General features: G+C 37.8%; 2 protein-coding genes across 2 annotated transcripts in view; one reads left to right on the top strand and one right to left on the bottom strand.

Moving 5' to 3' along the window:
• Positions 1-3723: 3723 nt before the first annotated feature.
• Positions 3724-13428, bottom strand: LOC121418096 (neurogenic locus notch homolog protein 1-like). Its single transcript, XM_041611801.1, has 4 exons — positions 13404-13428; positions 9701-9883; positions 5160-5261; positions 3724-3872 (listed from the first exon to the last, which is right to left on the bottom strand). Exons 1-4 carry the CDS (start codon positions 13426-13428, stop codon positions 3724-3726), a joined length of 459 nt encoding a protein of 152 aa, XP_041467735.1.
• Positions 13344-23067, top strand: part of LOC121418931 (centrosomal protein of 170 kDa protein B-like) — a 63855-nt gene continuing 54131 nt past the window's right edge. Inside the window, exon 1 of the mRNA XM_041613145.1 lies at positions 13344-13477. The gene's annotated coding sequence lies outside the window, so the exon portion shown is untranslated. The remainder of the gene's footprint in view (positions 13478-23067) is intronic.

Raw genomic sequence — 23067 nt, 5'->3', positions numbered from 1 at the left:
AGTACAGAGCACAACAAACCTTATCTAAGATAGTACACAGTGTAACAAACCTTGTCTAAGATAGTAAACGGTGCAACAAACCTTGTTTATAGATAGTACACAGTGTAAAAACCTTGTTTAAGATAGTACACACTGCAGCATACCTTATCTAAGATAGTACACAGTGTAACAAACCTTGTTTAAGATAGCACACAGTGTTACAAACCTTGTTTAAGATAGCACACAGTGTTACAAACCTTGTTTAAGATAGCACACAGTGTAACAAACCTTGTTTAAGATAGTACATGCTGCAACGTACCTTATCTAAACTAGTACACAGAGTAGCAAACTTTGTTTAAGATAGTACACAGATTTTAGATTCATTCAGATTCAGATTCGGATTCAGATTCATTTATTACTGATCCATGATAAACTACATAGAAACTTGGCCTCCACTGGCTGTACATACAAATGATATAAAGTATATATACAAACACAAACGACATATACATTGGGCGAACATATTGAAAGAAAATAAACATAAACAATTCAAACATATATTGTAATACAACATAGAAGGGAAATGTCAAATAATTTACCCACTAAATACAAAGAGTGAGAACGGCTGAGAGTTAACTAAGAGATAGATTGAAGAGGACATGCAAGCAAGAAGAGATAAAAGTAGTTGGATAGAACAAAGTGGACACAGCTCAGTGGAGGAGGAAAGTGAGCGAGAAGATAGAGGGAAATCATAGCAGAGAGAGACAGAAAGAGATAGAGAGGGAGAGAAAAAAAAACTTAAACGGAATGATAATTAGGTAATACAAAATTGCAGCGAGGATACACAGCTGTAAAATCCATACGTGTAACTAACCTTGTTTAAGATAGTACACAGAGTAACAAACCTTGTTTAAGCTAATACACAGCACAACAAACCTTATCTAAGATAGTACACAGTGTAACAAACCTTATCTAAGATAGTACACAGTGTAACAGACCTTATCTAAGATGTAACAAACCTTGTTTGAGATAGTACACAGTGTAACAAAACTTGTTTAAGCTAATACACAACACAACAAACCTTATCTAAGATAGTACACAGTGTAACAAACCTTATCTAAGATAGTACACAGTGTAACAAACCTTATCTAAGATAGTACACAGTGTAACAAACCTTGTTTGAGATAGTACACAGTGTAACAAAACTTGTTTAAGCTAATACACAACACAAAAACCTTATCTAAGATAGTACACAGCACAACAAACCTTATCTAAGATAGTACACAGTGTAACAAACCTTATCTGAGATAGTACACAGTGTAACAAACCTTGTTTGAGATAGTACACAGTGTAACAAACCTTATTTAAAATAGTAGTGTAACAAACCTTATTTAAGATAGTACACACTGCAACATACCATATTTAAGACAGTACACAGCACAACGAACCTTATCTAAGATAGTACACAGCACAACAAACATTATCTAAGATAGTACACAGTGTAACAAACCTTTAGATAATACACAGTGCAACAATACTCTTTGACCATTGACCATGCTTTGACAAAACAAAATTCTTAGATGGTACACAGTATAACAACATTACCTAAGAAAGTACAAAATACAACGATCTTTATAATGCAAGGCGGAAACTTGCACGACTTTTGGTCACGGTTTTGTCATCTCAAATCGTGCCATTTTGGGGCACGAACTGGGAGGCTCCCGCACTCTTCACGACTACTTAACGCACAGATCACGACGAACTAGTTCACGAATAGTTCACGAATGCGTGCCCATCAATCTCCACATTGACACGAACTGGCACGACGAGTTCAGGCATAGCCTGGCTTGACACTTGCACGATTTTGTGTCACGTATTGGCACGACTCAAGTCGTGCCAGTGCGCAAACTAGTCGTGAAATGGCGTGAAGTGTGCGTAAACACGTCGTGACACGTCGTGACTGCGTGCTATGTCGTGACGGGAATTTTGAAATGTTCAAAATTTTGGTCACGACAAATTTTAGCGACCGGGTCGTGAACTATGCGCTAACTGTTCGTGAACTCGTCGGGACGATGTGGGAGGATGCGTGCCAGTGCGTGGCAGTGCGCGCCATGCCACGACTGTCACGAATAGTTCACGAACAGCTCACGTCGAGTTTGACGAATAGTTCAGCACGACACCGTCCGAATTGCACAAACTCGTCGTGCCAATGCGGGAAGTGCGTAAACTATGCGCAATCTATGCGTGAACTCGTCGTGCCAGTTGGTGTCAATGTGGACACTGACGGGCACGCATTCGTGAACTATTCGTGAACCCGTCGTGAACTTGTCGTGAACTATGCGTGAACAAGTCGTAAACAGTGCGGGAGCCTCCCAGTTCGTGCCCCAAAATGGCACGACTTGCCATGACAAAATCGTGGCCAAAAGTCGTGCAAGTGTCAGCCTGGCTATAGTTTGCGTGTCGTTTTGCACGACGAGTTTGCGCAATTCAGACGATGTCTTGCCGACTTTTGCACGCCATGTAAAAAAGGGGCTTCCCCCAACCCCTGGTCATTTTTTTGATTGACTGTGGAAGAGACAACATGCTGAATGTCAGAGTCACAATCACTGCAGGGAAAAGAAGATGTCAATACCTGGCCGCTGATCTATCCATTGTTGAAAAGCAGCAGAAAAGATTGGAAGAGGCAGAAGAGCAAGAAAAGGCAACCCCACCTCGAAGAAATAGACGAAGGAAAGTGTGTGGGTCAGGGAATGAATGACCAGAAGGCAGGATGTTGGACAGTATAACAGTATACTGAACTGTTCCAAGAGATATGACTGAGAAGTTATCCCCTGCAAAGAAATAATAAAGACAAAAAGAAACAACCAAAAAGACACGAAAAAGAAGGGAAAAGAAAAGGGAAATGAAAACCCATAAATAATGAAAAGAAATCCTTCCCCACTCACCCAAAACAAAGCACGCCCCCTCCCCCCCCCAAAAAAAAAAAAACTGAAAATGAAGTAAACGAAAAGAGAATTAAATTAAAAAGAAAGAGAAAAGGAAAAGGAAAAAAAGGAAAGATATATATTTTCTTTGGGGGTGTAGTGGGTGAGGGGACTTTCTTGCGTGTCTCCAACCCCCCCCCCCCCCGTACTTTAGTTTCTTTCTCTCTTGTTCGTTATTTTTTTTCTTCTTTTTATTTTGTTTGCTTTCGTGTTTTTTTTCGGTGTATTTTTTTGTTCTTTTCTTTTTTTTGGGGGGGGGGGGACGGGAAGGGGAGTTTTGTTATTTGTGTCATTTTTTTTCGTTTCTGGAATGGCGAGTAGTCTCCAGGATGTCCTATTTATACCCCTGGACCGATGCGAGCGCCACTGTCGCGCAGTAGTCTGAACTACCCGTGAACTCGTCATGAAGTGCTCGTGCCATGTGCAAACTATTCGTGAAGTGCCTAAACAAGTCGTGAACTGCTTGAGTATTGATGCGTGAAGTACACGTGCCCGTGTCAGTAGGAAAGCCCGGCCACGCTGCGACGCGCACTTATTTTTTAACATGTCGTGAACTACTCGTGAACTCGACGTGCGCTGTTCGTGAACCATTCGTAGCAGTTCGTGACAGTCGTGGCATGGCACGCACTGCCACGCATCCTCCCTCACCTTCTCGACGAGTTCACGAAAAGTTTGCGCATAGTTCACGAACTGGTCGCTAAATTTTGTCGTGACCAAAATTGTGAATGTTTCAAAATTCTCGCAACGACATGACACGCCGTCACGACGGGTTTACACACACTTCACGCCAGTTTACGACTATATAATGAGGAAAATGTTTACCGTTTTGACATTGTACTGGTTCGGAAAGATTTGAGTTCAGGCCTTTTAGATCAAGAAGATAGGTCCGGTTAAGTTCTGGGCATAGGCCTATTTAGCACGAGGTAAAATAATATATAAAGGAATTAATGTATTTTGTCATCTGACAATATTTACAAAAAGAATTGTTATAAGATTGAATAGGTATGGTGTAACTAGTTCGGTTCCATTACGTGTGTGATGTATCCAGAAGAAGCTTTCCATTGTCTATATTCCCATTCTTAAGTGACCTTGAGAATATACCACCCTGGTAGCAGGAAAAATACATCTGAAATAATACGTCAAACTTCGCATCACAGAAAACATTCCTGGTCAAATGACCCCTTGTACGAAATTTCATTTGACCATCTTTACAATGAGAGTCACAGTGAGTAATATCGTACTTGTATCACCGGACATGGTGGCTCAGTGGTAGAGCACCCACCTCATGGACGGGGGTCGTGGGTTCGATCCCCGGCCGAGTCATACCAAAGACTTATAAAAATGGGACTTCTGCCTTCTTGCTTGGCGCTCAGCATTTAGAACGGAGAAGGGTAATAATAACATATTATGTTATGCAGGGCCCGCTGGAAGAACAGCTTACAGCTAAGAGTGGCTACCCTGGATAAATAAGTGTTATTATCAGAACATTTTGTGCCGCATGAGAGATGGCTCGTTCACTATCATATTACACTTATGACATAATCACAGGAACCACTTATATATATATGATCCTTGGCCAGGTCATGCCAAAGACTTTTAAAAATGGGACCTTCTGCCTTCTTGCGAGGCGCTCAGCATTTAGATTGGAGAAGGGTATAAATAATAATAATAATAATAATAAAAGTTACATTTACATATAGCGATTATTAACACTTTACATTGCAATTATTATTACCCCGGTCATCGGATCCTGACATGCCCGCACACAATGTATGCACTTTCTCCACTCCCTGGTGAGCATTCAAACAAGAGTTCCAAGACTCAATTGATAGGTATACTACGTATACTTCGCATCCTACCGGGTACCCATTTTACACCTGGGTGGAGAGTGGCAAAGTGTGGATTAACGCCTTGCCAAAGGACGCTAGGCCGTGGTGGGATTCGAACACAATGACCCTATGATTGCAAGGCAAGAACCACTACACCACGACGCTTCCAGTGTAATAAAATATTATGTTATGCAGGGCCCGCTGGTAGAGCAGTTTCCTAACTGAAGTGGCTACCCTGGGTAAATAAAACGTTATTATTATAATTATGATAATAATGATAATATTAATATTATTACTATTATCATTATTATCATTATCTTCACGTTTGAAGTTAAAAAGTAAAATCATTTTAAATAAGTAGGCCTACCTTCAAAGTGATCATTGCTTCCATCACCCGGACAGATGCACTTATAACTTACATCGGTCTCCATACAGGTACATCCATTCTGACAGGGAGAACTCAGACAATCTGTACAAATTTAGAATTAACATGATTAAGGGGGTTACTAATCACAATTTGAAGCAGCAGGATTGAAAAGGATTAGCAAAAGTATGTAAAAAAAAGTTCGTGAAATAGTGGAAAACTAGGAATGTGCCCATTTTGTCAACGATTCTTGTAAATTGCTTGCCGGGTACGTAGGCCTACTTAATATCAGCATAGACCTACTACTATTGTTGTAGGTCCATGATATCAGTGGAAGATTTTCAAATATGTCTTTCTGGAAATCCCAGGGGGGACGCGTCCCCCTACCCAAAATAGTAGGGCGACAATTGATATTGATATCAAATGTCCCCCTACTATTTTTGGTCTTTTATGATGGAAAGAAAAAAATCATTCAAAATCCGAATAAAACCTGTATTTTGGACGAGATGACCTGACTTTTTGGGTGATAACCTTTTTTTCCTTGCTTGTCGAATTTATTTTGGTATAAATGACCTTACATTTGGGGTGATAACCTACCTTTGAGGAGAGATTTCCGCCCTTGGGGAGTTACATTCTAATAAATTCTGATTGCATAATTACCAGCTTTGAGAATATTTGATTAAACTATTATAAGTGCTCATTTGTTACTATCAAAGTATACTTAACATCTATTCACTGTTCGGCAGTTGCCCATAAAGTTCATATCTCTAAAAATAAAACAGCTCGGTAAAATCTGGGTCATGTGCATTAATAAACTTGACTACTAGCATTCAGTAAGGAATTGAGGATAAATTGTAATTTTAACATTTTATTGATTCGCTGAAAGCAAGCATTGATTTGTCATATTCAGTTATCTGCCTGAACAATGAGCGTTTAGATGATTATGAACTACCCCAAATATATCAATAATCCTAATAATTGGCATTCACATAAATAGTAAATGGAACACACGGTATTCTCATTATGTGACAAACAAAGTTATCTGACTGGCTTCAAATACGTTACAATTGGAAAGATTTTTTGTTGAAATATATATAAAAAAAAAGTATTATTATTTTTTAATACTTCAATATTTAATGGCAAATCTATAAGGGGGAGGGGCTACGGAATTAAGAGCAATCAATGAATGTAAAATACCAGAGCATGTACCGGATCCTGCCCTTAGAACCGTGATGAACCACTTTTTTCATGTTTTCCCTCTTTCGCTGGTCAGAGGAAAGTTTCGACAGACTTCGGAGTTCAAAACATTTTTATGCCTAGTCCATTGACCCCCTACTGGATATGGAGGGGGGGGGTCAGTGGATGCATAAAAATGTTTTTAATTTAGAAAATTTAAGAAAGCATGGATTGGTCGCTGTTTCAGAAACTATTAAATGAGTCACATGATTTATATGCGGGTGTTTTATTGATGCCTCTATTAATCCTGTTTGTATTTCATAGCTTGTAATTACTATTGCATTTGATTTAACCGCATACATTCGTAATTCCGAAGCTTCGTTATTCCGAAGGTTCGGATATTCCGATGGTTCGTTATTCCGAAGGTTCGTATTTCCGAAGGTTCGTAATTCCGAAGGTTCGTTAGTCCGAAATCGAAATGAGGTTCGTAATTCCGAAGGTTTGTCAGTCCGAAAACGAAGTGAGGTTCGTAATTCCGAAGGTTCGTTAGTCCGAAAACTAAATGATTAACACACCTTATTTCGTTTTCGGATTCACGAACCTTCGGAACATCGAACCTTCGGAATAACGCCACAAATGTTCGGATTAACGAACCCTTTTACGTTTTCGGATTAACAAACATCGAAGTATAGGCAATTTACGTGTTTCGGAATTACGAACCTTCGGAATTACGAAGTGTAGATTTAACAAGAAGAAGAAAATAATTGATTACTCTACATCTGAACATGAACATGTGGAGCGTTGTGGCCCAGTGGATTAGTCGTCGTACTTTGAAACAGAGGGTCGTGGGTTCGAATCCCAGCTATGGCGTTATTTCCTTCGGCAAGAAACTGATCCACAATGTGCTGCACTCAACCCAGGTGAGGTAAATGGGTACCGGTAGGAAGTAATTCCTTAAAAAGCTGTGTGCGCTATGAACGCCTAGCTTAGCCGAGTAATATAGAAGCGCCTAAGTTAGACTTCAAATTTATAAAAACAACCTTAATTGAATACCAAGTGATATATTTATACAGAAGCACTGTCAATAACAGTAACGTGTACGTGATCCAGTTTTCTTAAAGGAAAATTATGTGATATGAATATTTAAATAATAATAATATAGGGTATTTATATTGCGCACATATCCACCTTGTTAGGTGCTCAACAAAAACTTAATTTGAATCAATATACAGTGCGTATCAAAAAGAAGTTTACAAAAAAATCCTGTAAAATTATACATTTGTAATATCCAGAACATATTTTCATATTTTAACATTGGTACAGGTCCAATTAAGCAAATGAAGATATAACTGTTGAAAAATATTGCCGCTTGAGTGAGCACCACTTACTTTTGAAAAGTTAGTGAAAAATGTTTTGCGCAGAACTTTGAAATAGTTATGCGAATAAAAGTAAACCTTAATCATGAAGAACACGTGGTATTTAGTTAGTAAAATTGGTTCCAAGATATCTTTCACCTTTTTAACTTGTTCCTTGCCCGAAACACTTCGAAGAGTGCATTGCGCCCCACCCCACTCCCCACACACCGAGGCCATCGTGACGATATTTGCTTTACAGTGAGCTGTGATTTGCATGAAATGGCTTAGGCTCGACTTTCATTTGTTAATCATTGTCAAGCTTGGTAAAAGTGTGGAAAACCAAGTATTAATGAAAAATGAAATGTAAACCTACTTTAAATGATAAAAACTTAGTGAAAAAAATGCTGGAGATGTCTGATACAAACTTTTGTTCAGATTCAGTCATGTCCTCAGATACAGTTGGCACAAAAAGGGTAAAGGTTGTGCTTACATAAGTGTTGAAATTTTAATTTGGATGGCAAAATTGTTACAAATTGCTTGAATGTTTCTGTTTTATTTCAACTGACCAAAAGTGCAAGGGAAATGTATAAGAAATGTTTCGCAGGGTAAGTTTGATTTCGCCCTTTCCCCTTGACACAGCGTGAAAACGAGCATTTCTGCGCAGATTTCTTCAAGCTTTACAAAAAGTGCTTACTCAAGTGTAACATTCTGTCAAATCTTTTACTTTCATTGGAAAGATGAGACCCAAACCCAAGATTACATGTGAAAAAATTACCCACATGTTGTATATTTTATTTTATTCCCAGGGCTTTTTTAAAGTGTAAACTTTTTTTTGATACGCACTGTAGAAAATCAAGCAAGCGCTATTCTGGAAATTCTTTCAAATTCGGATCTAAAAAAGGGAAATAAAATGACTTTTAGGTTAGGTTTTATTATTTCTTTTATTAAACATTTACTTTATATGGAGGCCACATGTGGCATGCAAAACATGCAAGGGTGTTGGGCTAGTGCGACTTATTACTTTCTTTGTATGAAATATTTCATGTTCTTCCTCTTATCAATGTAAAACATTAGTTTATGTAACCTTGAACATGTGCATGGAATGACCGTTATCCTAACTTGTTATTAATCAGTCAAGATTTTTTATCAAATCTACACGAATTCACATTTTAAAAAACACGAGAAATAATGAATATGATTAATGCAGATCATCTGTGTCGTGCAAACACTGTTCGGAGAAAATATAGGGGATACTTCAAAATCCATTTTCTCATTTTGCATCAAATTTGGATAAAATATTCAGTTATGCGCGTTTACTGTGATATTCAAAGCAACTTCTTCCTTGGGTGAACTTACACATAATAATGATAAATAATGTAGGATTTGTATAGCTCACGTAGGCGCTCCTGTATTACCCGGCTAAGCTAGTCTACCGATTTCGGGGCTCACAGATTTTTGATGAATTACTTTCTGTCGATACCCATTTACCTCACCTGGTTTGAGTGCAGCACAATGTGGGTAAATTTCTTGCTGGGAATCAAACCCACGCGTCTCAGATTAGACCACAACGCCCCGTATAACTTAGATATAAAATAAAAATACCTTTGTATGATTATAACAAAGTAGATTACTGGCTGATTTGAGAGCTATATACGGCAAAAAGTGACTTTATAATCACTATTGACAAATTTTGCCCATTGAGGAAAATGTTTTTTTTACGTTCATCTGCGTTCACTCGTGTATAAGCTTTCTGGATTACTTGTTATGCATGTGGTGTGTCATATAGCTAGCAAGACTAATTTCGTCTATATATTTTTCAAAATATGTCTCTCTCTCTCCTTCTTCCCTCCTTTCCTCCCCTTCTTCTCATTCTGACTAATTTCAGGTGAATAATTATAATATAAAAGTTTCTATTACGCAAATATGGTGATCACCCCTTCCTAAATCGCCACCTTTAACAAACCATCCTCAATAATTCTAGACCTTTTCTCATGACGAAACCCACAAACCTACCTGGTAGTGTACAGATCTTTGGTGATGTAGGGCATTTAAAATGGTCGACATCGTCATGGTTACGGATCATCATTTGGCGGGAAGCCCATTTGATGACAAGTTGAATCGTCTCTCCCGATGCAGTGTTGATACTTTTGCATTGTATCACGTGATCATTGTATGAATTCACACCGACCGTTACATCTGTTGAAAAAAAAAATAAACGTATTAATAAGAATTAAAGTATGGAGATTAAATCAATGTTTTCGTCTGTGGATTTTGGTGTTTGAAAAATGAATTATATAAACACAATTTTTCGTTTTGCTCAAAAGTTTCCCCACAAGCAATAATTCAACTCTCAAGCATTTTTGAATTTTCTTCATCTTTCTTAATTTGGAAGAAAAAATATGTTTACATACCCGAGAATAGGATAAACATCAATGGAATAACAATCGTCCACTCCATCACTGTATCTCCCCTCTCTTTGAAAAGATTTACACCAAATGAAATGAAACCATACTTATCTTTATCGTTGCAAACGGGATCAATAAATACAGTATGATTTCTTCATCTACTCAGTTCCACATTCATTCCAGCCTCAGGTATTGATTACACTCGGAATAATCAATTATAGACAAAAGAAAAAAACATTGAGTCCTCTTTAAATCCTGTTTTCAGATTTAGCCAACTTCCACAAAATAATGAATCCACTACATTACTAGATTACAATGAATATGTATGCCCCCATTAGAGTGTGGAACATAATAGGCCTATGCATTTTTATTGAATAGATTTTGTGATCATAAATAAACATTTATTTTTTATATTAAACTACTTCTCAAGCGTGGAATGATCTTTCTCTAAAGCTTTCAGAAATTCAATTACAAAATTTTGCAGATATAGGCACATTGTGTTTAAAGGGTCCTGTTACTTAAATAAATATTTGTTATTTTGTTGCACAATTATGTGTGATCCCAGTACTAAGTAATTTTACCTTGTTATTGTTGATTATTGTTTGAAATGTAAACTATTTTAATTCAACTTTTGCCGCAAAGAAAGTATTTCAATAAACCATTTTGAATTGAATTGAAGATCAGAAGATGGAGCGCTAGATACCTGAAGAGAATAATGAAATTGAAAAATGAAATGAAAAATGAAATAATGATATCTGAGGAAAATAATGAAATACAAGAGAAATTAAGCATTTGTGCATGGAAAAATCAAATATATTTTTTATACAGCTTCCTTCATCATTTTACGAATGCAAACCTGGAAATCTAACATTGTCCGACTTCAAAATAAATTTATTGATGTATGTTTTGCGGGATCAAATCAGCTTCAGTACCAGATGATCTTTAAAAAAAACACACATGATCATTTTAATCAATCAAAGGTTTCAACCATTATCGTACATGGGATATCATCAGTTGTTGGGAACTACCATGTTGATAGACCTGCTCTCCCCCCCCCCCCATAGGGTCCACATTTTCTTCTAAATTCAATTCAATTCAAATTTATTTTCATTCTTCAAAATGATACAAATAAGTACAAGATAGATTGATTCAATTTAAATAAACAATAGCATGAAGAAAAATCAATATTGGAAAAAAATACATATTTGAAATTAATTTAAATATAAATTAACATACATGTCAAGTCAAATCAATACAATCAATATCATTAAATATAATTTAAATTTGTGAGAATGAAAACAAACTCTTGATGTCATGCATGGTGGGGACCAAAATCATTATGTTTATGGGCCCAAACATTTCATATACGTCTTTTGTCCAACATTTTTACATTTTGCCCCCAGCCAGTGGCGAACCGTGAAGAGGGGCACTGTATTGTTTGTGAACAATGCTGTGCCCCTCCAATGATTTGTCTCCTTCGGGTCACGGTCCGCCACTACCCCCAGCTATGGGCTCCCGGCTACCCCTGGATCCGCCACTTTATACACCATATAGGGCCAACGATGGAGGATGTGTGTGAGGGTGTGTGTGTTTTTATTTCCAATGTGGAATTGAGTGTTGTGATGAATTCTCGCCAAAATATGTATACAATTTCCGTGGTTAATTGCATATTGGGTTCTTATTGTCATAATTATATGTAAAAGAGCAACAGAGTTAGACCCTCCCCCCCAAAAAAAAAAAAAAAAAAAAAAAAACCCGACCATGAAATTCAAAAGGAGGGCCGGATGACCAGCCAAAAAATGCGGGTCAAAATGCCACAAAAAATTGTATGTCAAATATATTTGTCAAAATATGTTTGTATCATAATCTTTTACAATTACTCAATATCAAATTATTCAACTTACTTACTTTTCTTTATCCAACGATGACATTTTGATGATTATAATCATTTTCATCTATTTTCTTTAATAGCACTTTGTGAAATGTAACTGTTTCAAAATAAAAACACTTATCATCAAACTGAATTAAATATTTAAATGCACTGCTTTTTCTATATACTTATTTGTTTGCAAATCTCTTTTTAATGATTAACTTGAGGATTGATTGTAAATAGTGTTTATTAAACAATCATGTAAATTACTGAAAAAAGGGTGTTTTGAAATGGATTTTAATGCAACTCTTGTAGATTGTGGCATCACTGACATCATACTTTGGCACGAATCAAAATATACATCACTGCAAAGAATACCTCTGGGGAGCGTTTCATGAAAGGGCTTGTCAGACGTTTTATCCGATAGTTACCACAGTACCAGTGCCTCTTAGCCAATCAAAATCAAGGAAAGATGTCAGATCTGACAATTTGTCGGACAATTAAAGGACTTGTCGAATGCTTTATGTGACAAGTCCTGGTTTATCCGATAGTAACCTTTAACCTTAGTAATACTGCTTCTCAGCCGATCAAAATCAAGAAAAGTTGTCAGATATGACAACTTGTCATACAAAAATATTGATGAAAATTAATGCTGCCCTGATCTATCAAATTATTTGGGAGAACATTATAGTTTCTGGCCATACTATATATGGTAATAATGCATTCATTCCCGTTCGTTATATATTTTCCTTGCTTGGGATTCGTGAGATGTCATTTTTACGATAGTTCTGTGCTTGTTACTTTTCTTTATCCGGTAAAACCGCTGTCGGGCAAGTTTTATAATTTCTTTCATTCTTCTTTTGTAAAATCACTTAAGATGTTCAGGGAAATAAAAATGTAGACTCATCATTTTTTGTCGTTTCAAGAACCAAGTCGTCTTTTTAAGAACCCCAGTTCTTTTTCCAAATGGAGAAAATGATAAATCTGAGAATGGGAGGGGGGTAGTGGGAAAGAGAGAGAGAGTGAGAGAGGGAGAGAGGGGGAAGAGAGCAAGGGCGGAAAGCTTTGAATAAGAAGGAAAAGAAGAAGAAGAGGTAAGAAGAAGTAAGAAGAAGAAGAAGTAAGAAGAAGAAAAAGAAGAAAGAAGAAGGGGGAGGCAGTCAGGAGTAATAAGAAAGGGAGATGAAATATAGGTAGAGCATATAGATGCAAACTTTGATCCACCCCATGACTTGGAGGAAGATAGCAAATACTCGACGAAGATTTTATAGGCGAAGAAGATTAGGGCCTTGGAATAAATTGAAGAGCGCCATCTATCATTTTCCTAAATTTTGGTGCAGCACCCATATCTATTATATTTGGAGAGAATTAGACTGGAGATCTTTACAATATTTAATACTGTCTTGGCCATGGGAAGAGAAATATACCGTATTACCGGTACCTTCTGGAAGTTCTCCGCGAGGCATATTCATCGCATTCCTAAAACTAACTCCCATCTCTCAAGAAGCTGAGCAGGTGAGTAGATCTAGATCTACTCTTAACTAATTCAGTCAATGTACGGTACTGACTTGTGATGTCTGACTCTGATCACTCATTCAATGAACAAGGTTATAGACCTTATCGCAAATAGCGTCTGTCGCGTGAGGGCGTCTGTCATCGCAGAGGATCACGGGATGCGAAAGGGGGCAAACGCAGAATCGGCTTTTGGGAAGCCATACAACGCCATATGTTTTGTGCAGTGTCACTCAAAATCCAGGCCTTTTTAAAAGTCTGATTTCTTCGTATTTAAATTACTTTGGATACTTGAAAGTGGATTTATATAACAATCTATGTATCATGATTGCCCAGTGAAAGTATGAACTCAATACTCACCGTATTTTCGAAGTTTTATGGGGCTAAACTTGGGAAGATTTTGTGGGAAAAGTGAGACGGTGATTGCGGGTCAATGCCGATCGACTTTAGAAAAGAGCACGTCGGCGATCCCAATTAGATAGCAAATTTTTCCATCAAAGAATATATCTTCATATAATTTAGCAATATAGTTTTTGTTATTTTGGGGCAAATATAGTCCTCCTTTGCAACTCGGGCTCTTTTAGTTTGATCATACAAGCTCTATATAGGGGGTGAGACAAATCTAAAGTATATAAAAAAATAAGCTATGCAGTATATCTATTTATTTATTTTTATATATATATATACATAATGAAGGACATATAAAAATGGCATGCAGATGAAATAAATCCCTGAATTTGAAACATCCCTCCAACTCTCTGTAATTTTATTTTGTCTGAAACTTAGTAGATGATGGATATTTAATTCATATAAATGATATATATTCCATTCTTTTGATAAAAAAAATCTTATTTCAACATTTACATCTTCAATTTATTTCATCGCATTCAGTCACTTCTCTTACAGATCACCTAGCTTCCTCATTAACTTTCTTTTTTGTATCTTATTTTTCTCTCAATATATTTTCATCTATTCTAATTTTTTCTCATTATTTCATTCATTATTTTGTCTAAGCATGCCAATAATTAAACTTCAGAATGTCCGACCACGATCCTGAATAATATGCAACTATTATGTAGCCTACTCTGTGGAGAGAAAAAGAAAACACAGCTCGGTTTTTAGGCCTACTGAATAAAATCATGATTGAGATAATTATTTATGAAACATGTATTCTTGACTATCGATTGATATTACAAACATACATAACTAGAATAAAGTAATCAAATGTACTGCAGAGTTTGTTTTATTGATCATCATTTTATTTTTGCTTGGAATTAGGGACTAGTTTCCTCCACTGCCTCGCCGACGTACACTGTCCCCGGGCCGAGAGTGCATGCCCACTGTCCATGCATGCAAGCACACTGCACAGCTGCTGCGCAGCTCAAAACACGCACAGACAGTGCGCGAAAATGAAAGAAAATTATACTTTTATTCATAAAATCTGTGGTAATTCTTGCAGCTATAGACAGCACATCTATCTCTGCCACCCATGATTAAGAAGAAAAGTGATGTTAGACTCTGAAACAAATATGACGAGGCGTTTACTGGAAGTTAGCAAAATGTTGGCTGCGGGCGTCGATCGTATTTTGATACACTATGGAAATCGTACACTTTATTGTCGGCTGCTTGCGCTCGCATGGTCGCATCCGGACAACAGCGGCGCTATTGCCCCCTTTGCGATCCCATGATCCTTTGCGTGAATCTATTTGCGATAAGGTCTATAATATATTAAACCTTGTTCTCGGTTATTAAGTTATATCTCCATGTGTGACAAAATAAGGGTGGCAATGTTTGGCTTATTTTCTCTTTTTCTTTGGGGCAAATGCTTGATTTTTTACACTGACAGTTTCCATTAGACCTGTTATTTCATACTGCTTGGCTCTTATTTAAATTTGATTCTTTATATCATTTATTCTTAATTAAAAATAGAGATAAAAAAATGTAAATTTTCTTGCCATATTACTTTCCACCAATAGAGGGCGTACACAAAAATATGCCAAAAATTCAAGTTTTTGAGCGCTCTAGTAAATACAAAAAATATTCCCACATTACTAATGATAAATAAATTGCAACTGTATGGAAATTAGTAATTTTGGTCACAAAAGTGATATTTTAATGATTTTTTAAAGTGTGTGCTCTATACAGCATTGGCATACCATAGTCCTACCTGTAGATTCTCTACAGGCCAGATGGTAGCAGTAAACAAGTGACTCTGATGAGTGAGAGACGAAGAAGTGAACAGACTGTTTTGCCTCAATGCCTGGCTTTGGCATTGCCATTGCCATTGATTGGGTGATTTCAGGTACGGTAGTCGGTAGTCGGTACGGTGTTGAAATCTGGTGTTGGTGTTGTGACAACACCAGCCACTAATCACTATACCGTACTGATACTTGAAATCAGGCTGGTGTTGGGATTGACCTCGGAAAATATGACATATTTCTGGCAGTTCGTTTTGACATGTTTGAAGGTTGTTGAATGTAATGCTGTAACCGATTTTTATTCCAATTCCCGATCCGATCCGATTTTCCCCTTTTTTCTACATTTTTCCAAACTAGATTTTTGACCAGTGGGGAAAAAATCGGATCGGAAAAGCCAAAACATAACAAGACAAAAAAAAAACATGTGGCGACATGTTTGCCGTCAAAATGCGCTGGTGATTTGTTGTGATCTCAGACAAAAGCAGTGGGAGGAAAAGAAGATAAAGGGGAAGAAAATTATGATTTGTTTTTATCTCCGATATTAGCAGAAAGGCAGGTGGAGAAGAAGATTATGATTTGTTTTGATCTCCGACATAATCGGGGGAGAACAAAACGATGATGATGATAATTGGTGATAATTTGTTTTGATCTCCGACAAGAATGGAGGAAGAAAAACAGCGAAAAGACGATATGTTTTGATCCTAAAGATAAATTCCAGTTTTGGTAACGGTCTCAAAATGACTTTTTACAGAATCTAATATAATGACCACCCAAGTGTCTGTTTGTATGAATAAAAAATATGTGCCAAAGGATTCTTGAAGAAATTGTGTAATTGCTGAGAAATAAGCAGAATAAGCGCGGATTCGGTCACTTCCGTCGGGTCTTTATTCCAGCAATAATAATACACTGTCCCACGTGTGCCTATCTGTGTTGGTGATTTTCAGTGTGAACATTTTTCAGCGTAGATTTCACGATTTCACAAAGTTCAGTTTATGTAACTGTACCAGATCTAGATCCTCGATGATATACTGACAATTAAGCCTGGATTTACAGACTTTCTCATGAAATCAGTGTTTACTGCAATTACTGGCATTTCTCTTTAAGCGGAGGCAAATAAGATTTAGTTGAACACGCTGACATGCGCGGTAATATTTGCGACTATCTGACTATACGTCCTCTAAGAGTTTACGATTACCTCCGCTATCACTACGATGTTGTAGAGAAGGTGAAAATCATGGTAAACAACTCTGGGTAATAATGCGTCTTTTTCGGGAGGTCATGCGACCTTTCAGAGTTTACGATTACCTCTGCCATACGATGTTGTAGAGAAGGTGAATATCATGGTAACCAACTCTGGGTAATAATGTGTCTTTTTCGGGAGGTCATGCGACCTTTCAGAGTTTACGATTACCTCTGCCATCACTACGATGTTGGCTTATATCCGAGCTTATATCCGAGGATGCAGTCTGCTTATCGTCAGTACCATTCGACTGAGTCTGCTCTTTTGAAGGTCACTAATGACTTATTGCTAGCTGTAGATGAAGGATGTGAAGCTATTCTAATTTTGCTGGACTTCTCGTCCGCCTTTGATGCCATCGACCATGGAAAGATGATTCGCCGTTTCCATGATAGGTATGGCTTTGATGGAGTCGTCTTACAGTGGCTTACGTCATATTTGAAGGGCCGTACTCAAGTTACAATTATTAACAGAGTTGAGTCTGATGCTTTTCCACTGGAATGGGGAGTCCCACAGGGATCTGTTATGGGACCGCTAGACTTTATCCTCTACACAAGTCCACTGAGTGATGTAATAAACTCACATAGAGGAGTTGACCATATGCTGTATGCAGACGACACACAGTTGTATGTTGTTCTCAAGAAGGACGAAACAGCCTCTGGGATTGTGACACTAGAGCAATGTATTAACGATGTGAAGGACTGGGCAAACGGCAACAATCTCAAGTTGAATGGGGCTAAGACTGAACTTCTACACGTGACGTCTGCGTTCCGAAGATCTAGTGAGCTTCCCGACTTGGTGATTGACGGAACTGCTATTGTGCCTTCGAAGTCTTCCAGGGATCTTGGGGTGACTATAGATAATGCCCTTTCTATGAAGCAGCACATCCAGAAAACATGTAAGAATGCTGCATATGGAATTCATAGAATTGGGAAGCTGCGTAAGTACTTAGACATAAGTTCCACTAAGCGCCTTGTAAACGCTTTCGTCACATCTCACATCGACTATTGTAATAGTTTATTAGTGGACTTACCTTCATCACAGCTGAACAAACTCCAACGTATCCAGAATGCTTCAGCCCGTCTTATCACATGCACCAGAAAGCGTGAACACATTACACCGATTCTTCGCTCTCTTCATTGGCTCTCCATCCCTCAACGCATCAAATTCAAGGTTTTACTCATCACTTACAAGGCTCTTCATGGACTCTCTCCAGCGTACATCAAAGCACTCATCTCACCTAAAACCCCTACTTCTATCCGACTTCGCTCATCCTCATCTATCCATCTTCAACTTTCTCATGGTCCTCGAACCCGCACCCGCTACGGTGATCGTGCCTTCGCCGTATGTGCTCCTAGGCTTTGGAATGCTCTCCCGGTCTACGTTCGTGACTCTCCAACAATTTCCACATTTAAGATTAGCTTGAAAACATACCTTTTTAATCAATAATCTGCTTTGTTATTCCATGTATTTTTCATGCATTTTCCTTAATTTTTTGTAGTCTTTAAGGGTATATTATTCTGTATTCTGTTACTTGCAATTTTTGTCTATGTATCCAGCGCTTAGAAACAACGCGTATTAAGCGCTTTATAAATGTTGATTATTATTATTATTTTTGTAGAGAAGGTGAAAATCATGGTAAACAACTCTTGGTAATAATGCGTCTTTTCGGGAGGTCAAGCGACCTTTCAGAGTTTACGATTACCTCCGCCATCACTACGATGTTGTATAGAAGGTGAATATAATGGTAAACAACTCTAGACAATAATGCGTCTTTTTCGGGAGGTCATGCGACCTTTATGAGATTATGATTACCTCCGCCATCACTACGATGTTGTAGAGAAGGTGAATATCATGGCAAACGACTCTGGATAATAATGCGTCTTTTTCGGGAGGTCATGTGACCTTTAAGAGTTTACGATTACCTCCGCCACCACTACGATGTTGTAGAGAAGGTGAATATCATGGTAAACAACTCTGGATAATAATGCGTCTTTTTCGGGAGGTCTTGCGACCTGTAAGAGTTTATGATTACCTCCACCTTCACTACGATGTTGTAGAGAAGGTGAATATCACGGTAAACAACTCTTGATAATGCATCTTTTTCGGGAGGTCATGCGACCTTTTTGAAATTACGATTACCTCCGCCATCACTACGATGTTGTAGAGAAGGTTAATATCATCGTAAACAACTTTGGATAATACTGCGTCTTTTTCGGTAAGTAATGCGGCCTCTAAAAGTTCACGACGGACTCCGCCATCACCACGATGTTGTAGAGAAGAGGCCTATCGTTGATCGGCGGTAGTGTCGCGTGCTGGAATGTCATTATCTTATTTTCCTTCCTCCGATTATGTCGGAGATCAAAACAACTCATCATCTTCTTCCTCCGCTTTTGTCGGAGATCAAAACAAATTCTGCCATCAGTGTAGTGTGCCGCATTTGTCCACGCGCCGGCCACATACAAATTTTAATGTATTTTTTTGTTTTTGAATATCTTCCGATCCGATATCCGAACCGATTCCGATTTTAGGAGCAAAACTTCCGAACCGAACTCCGATCCCGTAATTGCTCTAACTTACAACATTAGTTGAATGTCTGCTGAACTCACCACTGCGGCTGGTGTTGACGATCTTCGACTTCGTGCAATTTCCCATTCAGCAACACCACCAAAACCCTAGGGATTGGGAAAATGGTGATTTCAAGTTCGGTGTTGGTGTTGATGAAATGTAGCTCATGAACAGGCGGCAAACACAATGAAACATCCCCGTAAAATTGTCTTTTACAGTTACTTAATTAAGATGAGCGCAAATAATTAACCTCAGTTTTATATTTAAGCTTTTAAAATTCTGATTCTTGCAGTGGTTTTAACCTTTGTATTCTGTATGATAAGATTTTATTGCAACTTCTCCTCGATTTCACTTTGTGGTCGATATTAGCCAGGCGGCTTCTAGCTCGATAAAAATCATTTACTAACGTAAGGTTACTCTCAACGAAGCCAGGTCTTCCTTCCCATTCATATGCACGAAGGGCAACAAAACTGAAACTTGCACCCCTGAGATTTCTACTTTCCTTCCAAAAGATCTAGCCCCAAATCATATACATGGGATAAAACTTCATTTCCGACATTTCTACACTATCGATTATATTTTTGAAATAGAATTCGTCAAAAAAATGAGAAAAATATGACAAGACGGAAGAGACTCGCCCAATGTTTACGCTGCCATCTTGTTACACGTCGCGTAACATTGGCGAAGAACAATAGGAAAAAAAATTATTGGGCCCATGATCGTAAGGTTCTGAATTTGAATCCCAGCCCTGCCATTGTCTCCATTTTGATAAAATACCAGAGGGTAATTTCTGTTGTCTAAATGGCTTGACAGACACTATGCCTGATTACGTAAAATGTGTACTATATAATTGGTTATACCAGCTTGGTGTTATACCAGCAGAAAGCTGTCTTGCCGAGATCCTATGGGAGTTACCATAACAGAAACTTATATGTACATGTAGATGAAAAAAATAAAACAAAAAGGGGGAAGAAAAAGAATAAGAAACTAGAATTTAATTTGTCATGCAGATGAATTAGGTGGTCTGTCTATTATTTCCATCATGATCACTATTACCATGTTCATGCACATCAATATGATCTTCATGATGACAATGGAATGCTCATTATGGATGGAATACTTGTGAAAGACGGGAGATGATAAAGCACTGTGAAAAGGGTCTCTTTGATGTATGACAATACATGTGATATGAAAAAAGTAATTATCTCTTTTATCTTGCTAAATTTAAATTTTTGTGCCTTTTAATTATCATTAAGGATCATGTAAGAGGTGGCAAAAAGAAAAAAAAAATGGAAAAAAAAATCATCTTGTTCACCCCAGGACTCGAACCTCCGCCCTCGAGAAAGCAAGTCAAATGCGTTATCCATTGAGCTACGATATTCCCCATAGGGATTACACGTAAGCAATTTTGAGAATTACAATACCAATTTTGCAAGTGAAAAACGGGCATGATCCCGGGATCTGATCAAAAAATGGAGGGCACACTTCCGAAAGCGTAGGATCTCAGCTACAACATACTAAAAGCTCAGGTGAAACCGACAAGAAAAAATGGAGATATGGCTCACGAAATAGAGGAATGTCGATTCTAGTTTTGAGAAAAAGTCATGTCCCATAGAGATTACACGCAAAATGAGGAAAATGACATGCCTCTTTTCATCGCTGTTTTACGCAATGATGCGTTTCTCAAAACGAAAATTCATGTTAATTGAGGAGAAAGAGTACATTCTAAACTACAACATATCGAAATCTGGGCGAAAAACAATCTATATTTGAGAAGTTACAACCAAATTTGCATAAATTTGATGACGTTTACATGACCTTTGATGACATTGACATTTGACCTTTAACCTGAAGTTAATGTCATGTAAATATTGTTGATTTTTGATAATTGATAATGAAGATATGATGAAATGAAGAATTTTACAAAATGGCGCGTAGATGACGTCATCATGACCATATGACCTTTAAAAGATTCGTATGCCGTCTCTATGACTCTATAAATGACGAAAAAATCAGCAAAATTGATTCAGCCAATTCCGAGAAAAGTTGGCGACAAACATAGGGGCTAAGAATAAATAATAAAGAAAATTCTGACAAAATCAGACAGACCACCTAAAAACTAATAAGCAAGAAAGCTCATAAGAAGATAATGATGCATCCACAGTGAATAGCAGCCAGCATGAGCTTCACCAGTTCCCCCCCCCCCTCTTCAACCAAACTTGTATGGTAGATGGACTTGGGGGAAATGCATATTATGCTGCAGTCGGACGTCACATTGTAAGGTCAAAGGTCATTCTCAGGTCAACGTTAAAGTTTACATGCAAGACTCTCAATATGACACCTAACTCCGCAACCGTAAGTCACTTTTCAACCAAACTTGGATGGTAGATGGACTTGGGGGACCTGCATGATATGCTGCAGTGGGAGGTCACATGGTAAGGTCAAAGGTAATTTTCAGGTCAATGTTAAAGTTTACATGCAAGACTCTCTTATGACACTTAACTCGGCAACCGTATGTCACTTTTCAACCAAACTTGGATGGTAGATGGACTTGGGGGACATGCATGTTATGCTGCAGTCGGAGGTCACATGATAAGGTGAAAGGTCATTTTTAGGTCAACGTTTAAGTTTACATGCAAGACTCTCTTACGACACCTAACTCCGCAACCATTAATCACTTTTCAACCAATCTTGGATGGTAGATGGACTTGAGGGACCTGCATGTTATGCTGCAGTTGGAGGTCACACGGTAAGGTTAAAGGTCATTTTCAGGTCAACGTTAAAGTTTACATGAAAGACTCTTATGACACCTAACTCCGCACTGTATGTCACTTTTCAACCAAACTTGGATGGTAGATGTACATGTACTTTGGGGACCTGCATGTTATGCTGCAGTCTGAGGTCATAATAGTAAGGTCAAAGGTGATTTTCAGGTCAACATTAAAGTTTACGTGCAAGGCTCCTATGACAAGTGTAATTCCATCCCAGTCATTTCACAATGAAGTTTTGATGCAATTCTGTTGCGTGCCCTCGCAAATCACGATATTTTTGGTTATTTTCATAAGTGGGCGTGACACAAAATTGCTTTTGACTTGTCATTTAATACATGTTTCTCCACACTTTTCCCAAGCTTGACAATGATTAAGAAAATGAAAATGAAGCCTATTACCATTTTATGTAAATCACAGCTCAGTGTGAAGCAAATGTCGTCAAGATGGCTCAGTGTGTGGGGGAGTGGGGTGGGGCGCAATGCACTGTTCAAAGTGTTATGGGCAAGGAAACAACTTAAAACAGGTATACAAGATATCATCAAATCAATTTTACTAGCTAAATTCCATGTGTTCTTCATGATTAAGGTCTACTTTTATCCGCATAACTATTTAAAAGTCCTGCGCAAATCATTTTTCACTAACTTTTCAAAAGTACTGTAAAAGCTGATATTTTCGCGTACAGAATTTTTCGCGAATCGCGGTGTCCCGACATTTTCGCGGGTTGTTAAATTCGCGATTGGAAGATGTACGAATCATTTTCACAGCATTTCAAAGAAGTACATCCAGTGCAAATCATGTGCAAATCTTTACTACTCAAAT

The sequence above is a fragment of the Lytechinus variegatus genome, chromosome 7, assembly GCF_018143015.1.
Source record: "Lytechinus variegatus isolate NC3 chromosome 7, Lvar_3.0, whole genome shotgun sequence".
Lineage (NCBI taxonomy): Eukaryota > Metazoa > Echinodermata > Echinoidea > Temnopleuroida > Toxopneustidae > Lytechinus > Lytechinus variegatus.
The sequence above is the reverse complement of the archived record's forward strand: the minus strand, read 5'-3'. Positions and strand labels throughout refer to the sequence as shown.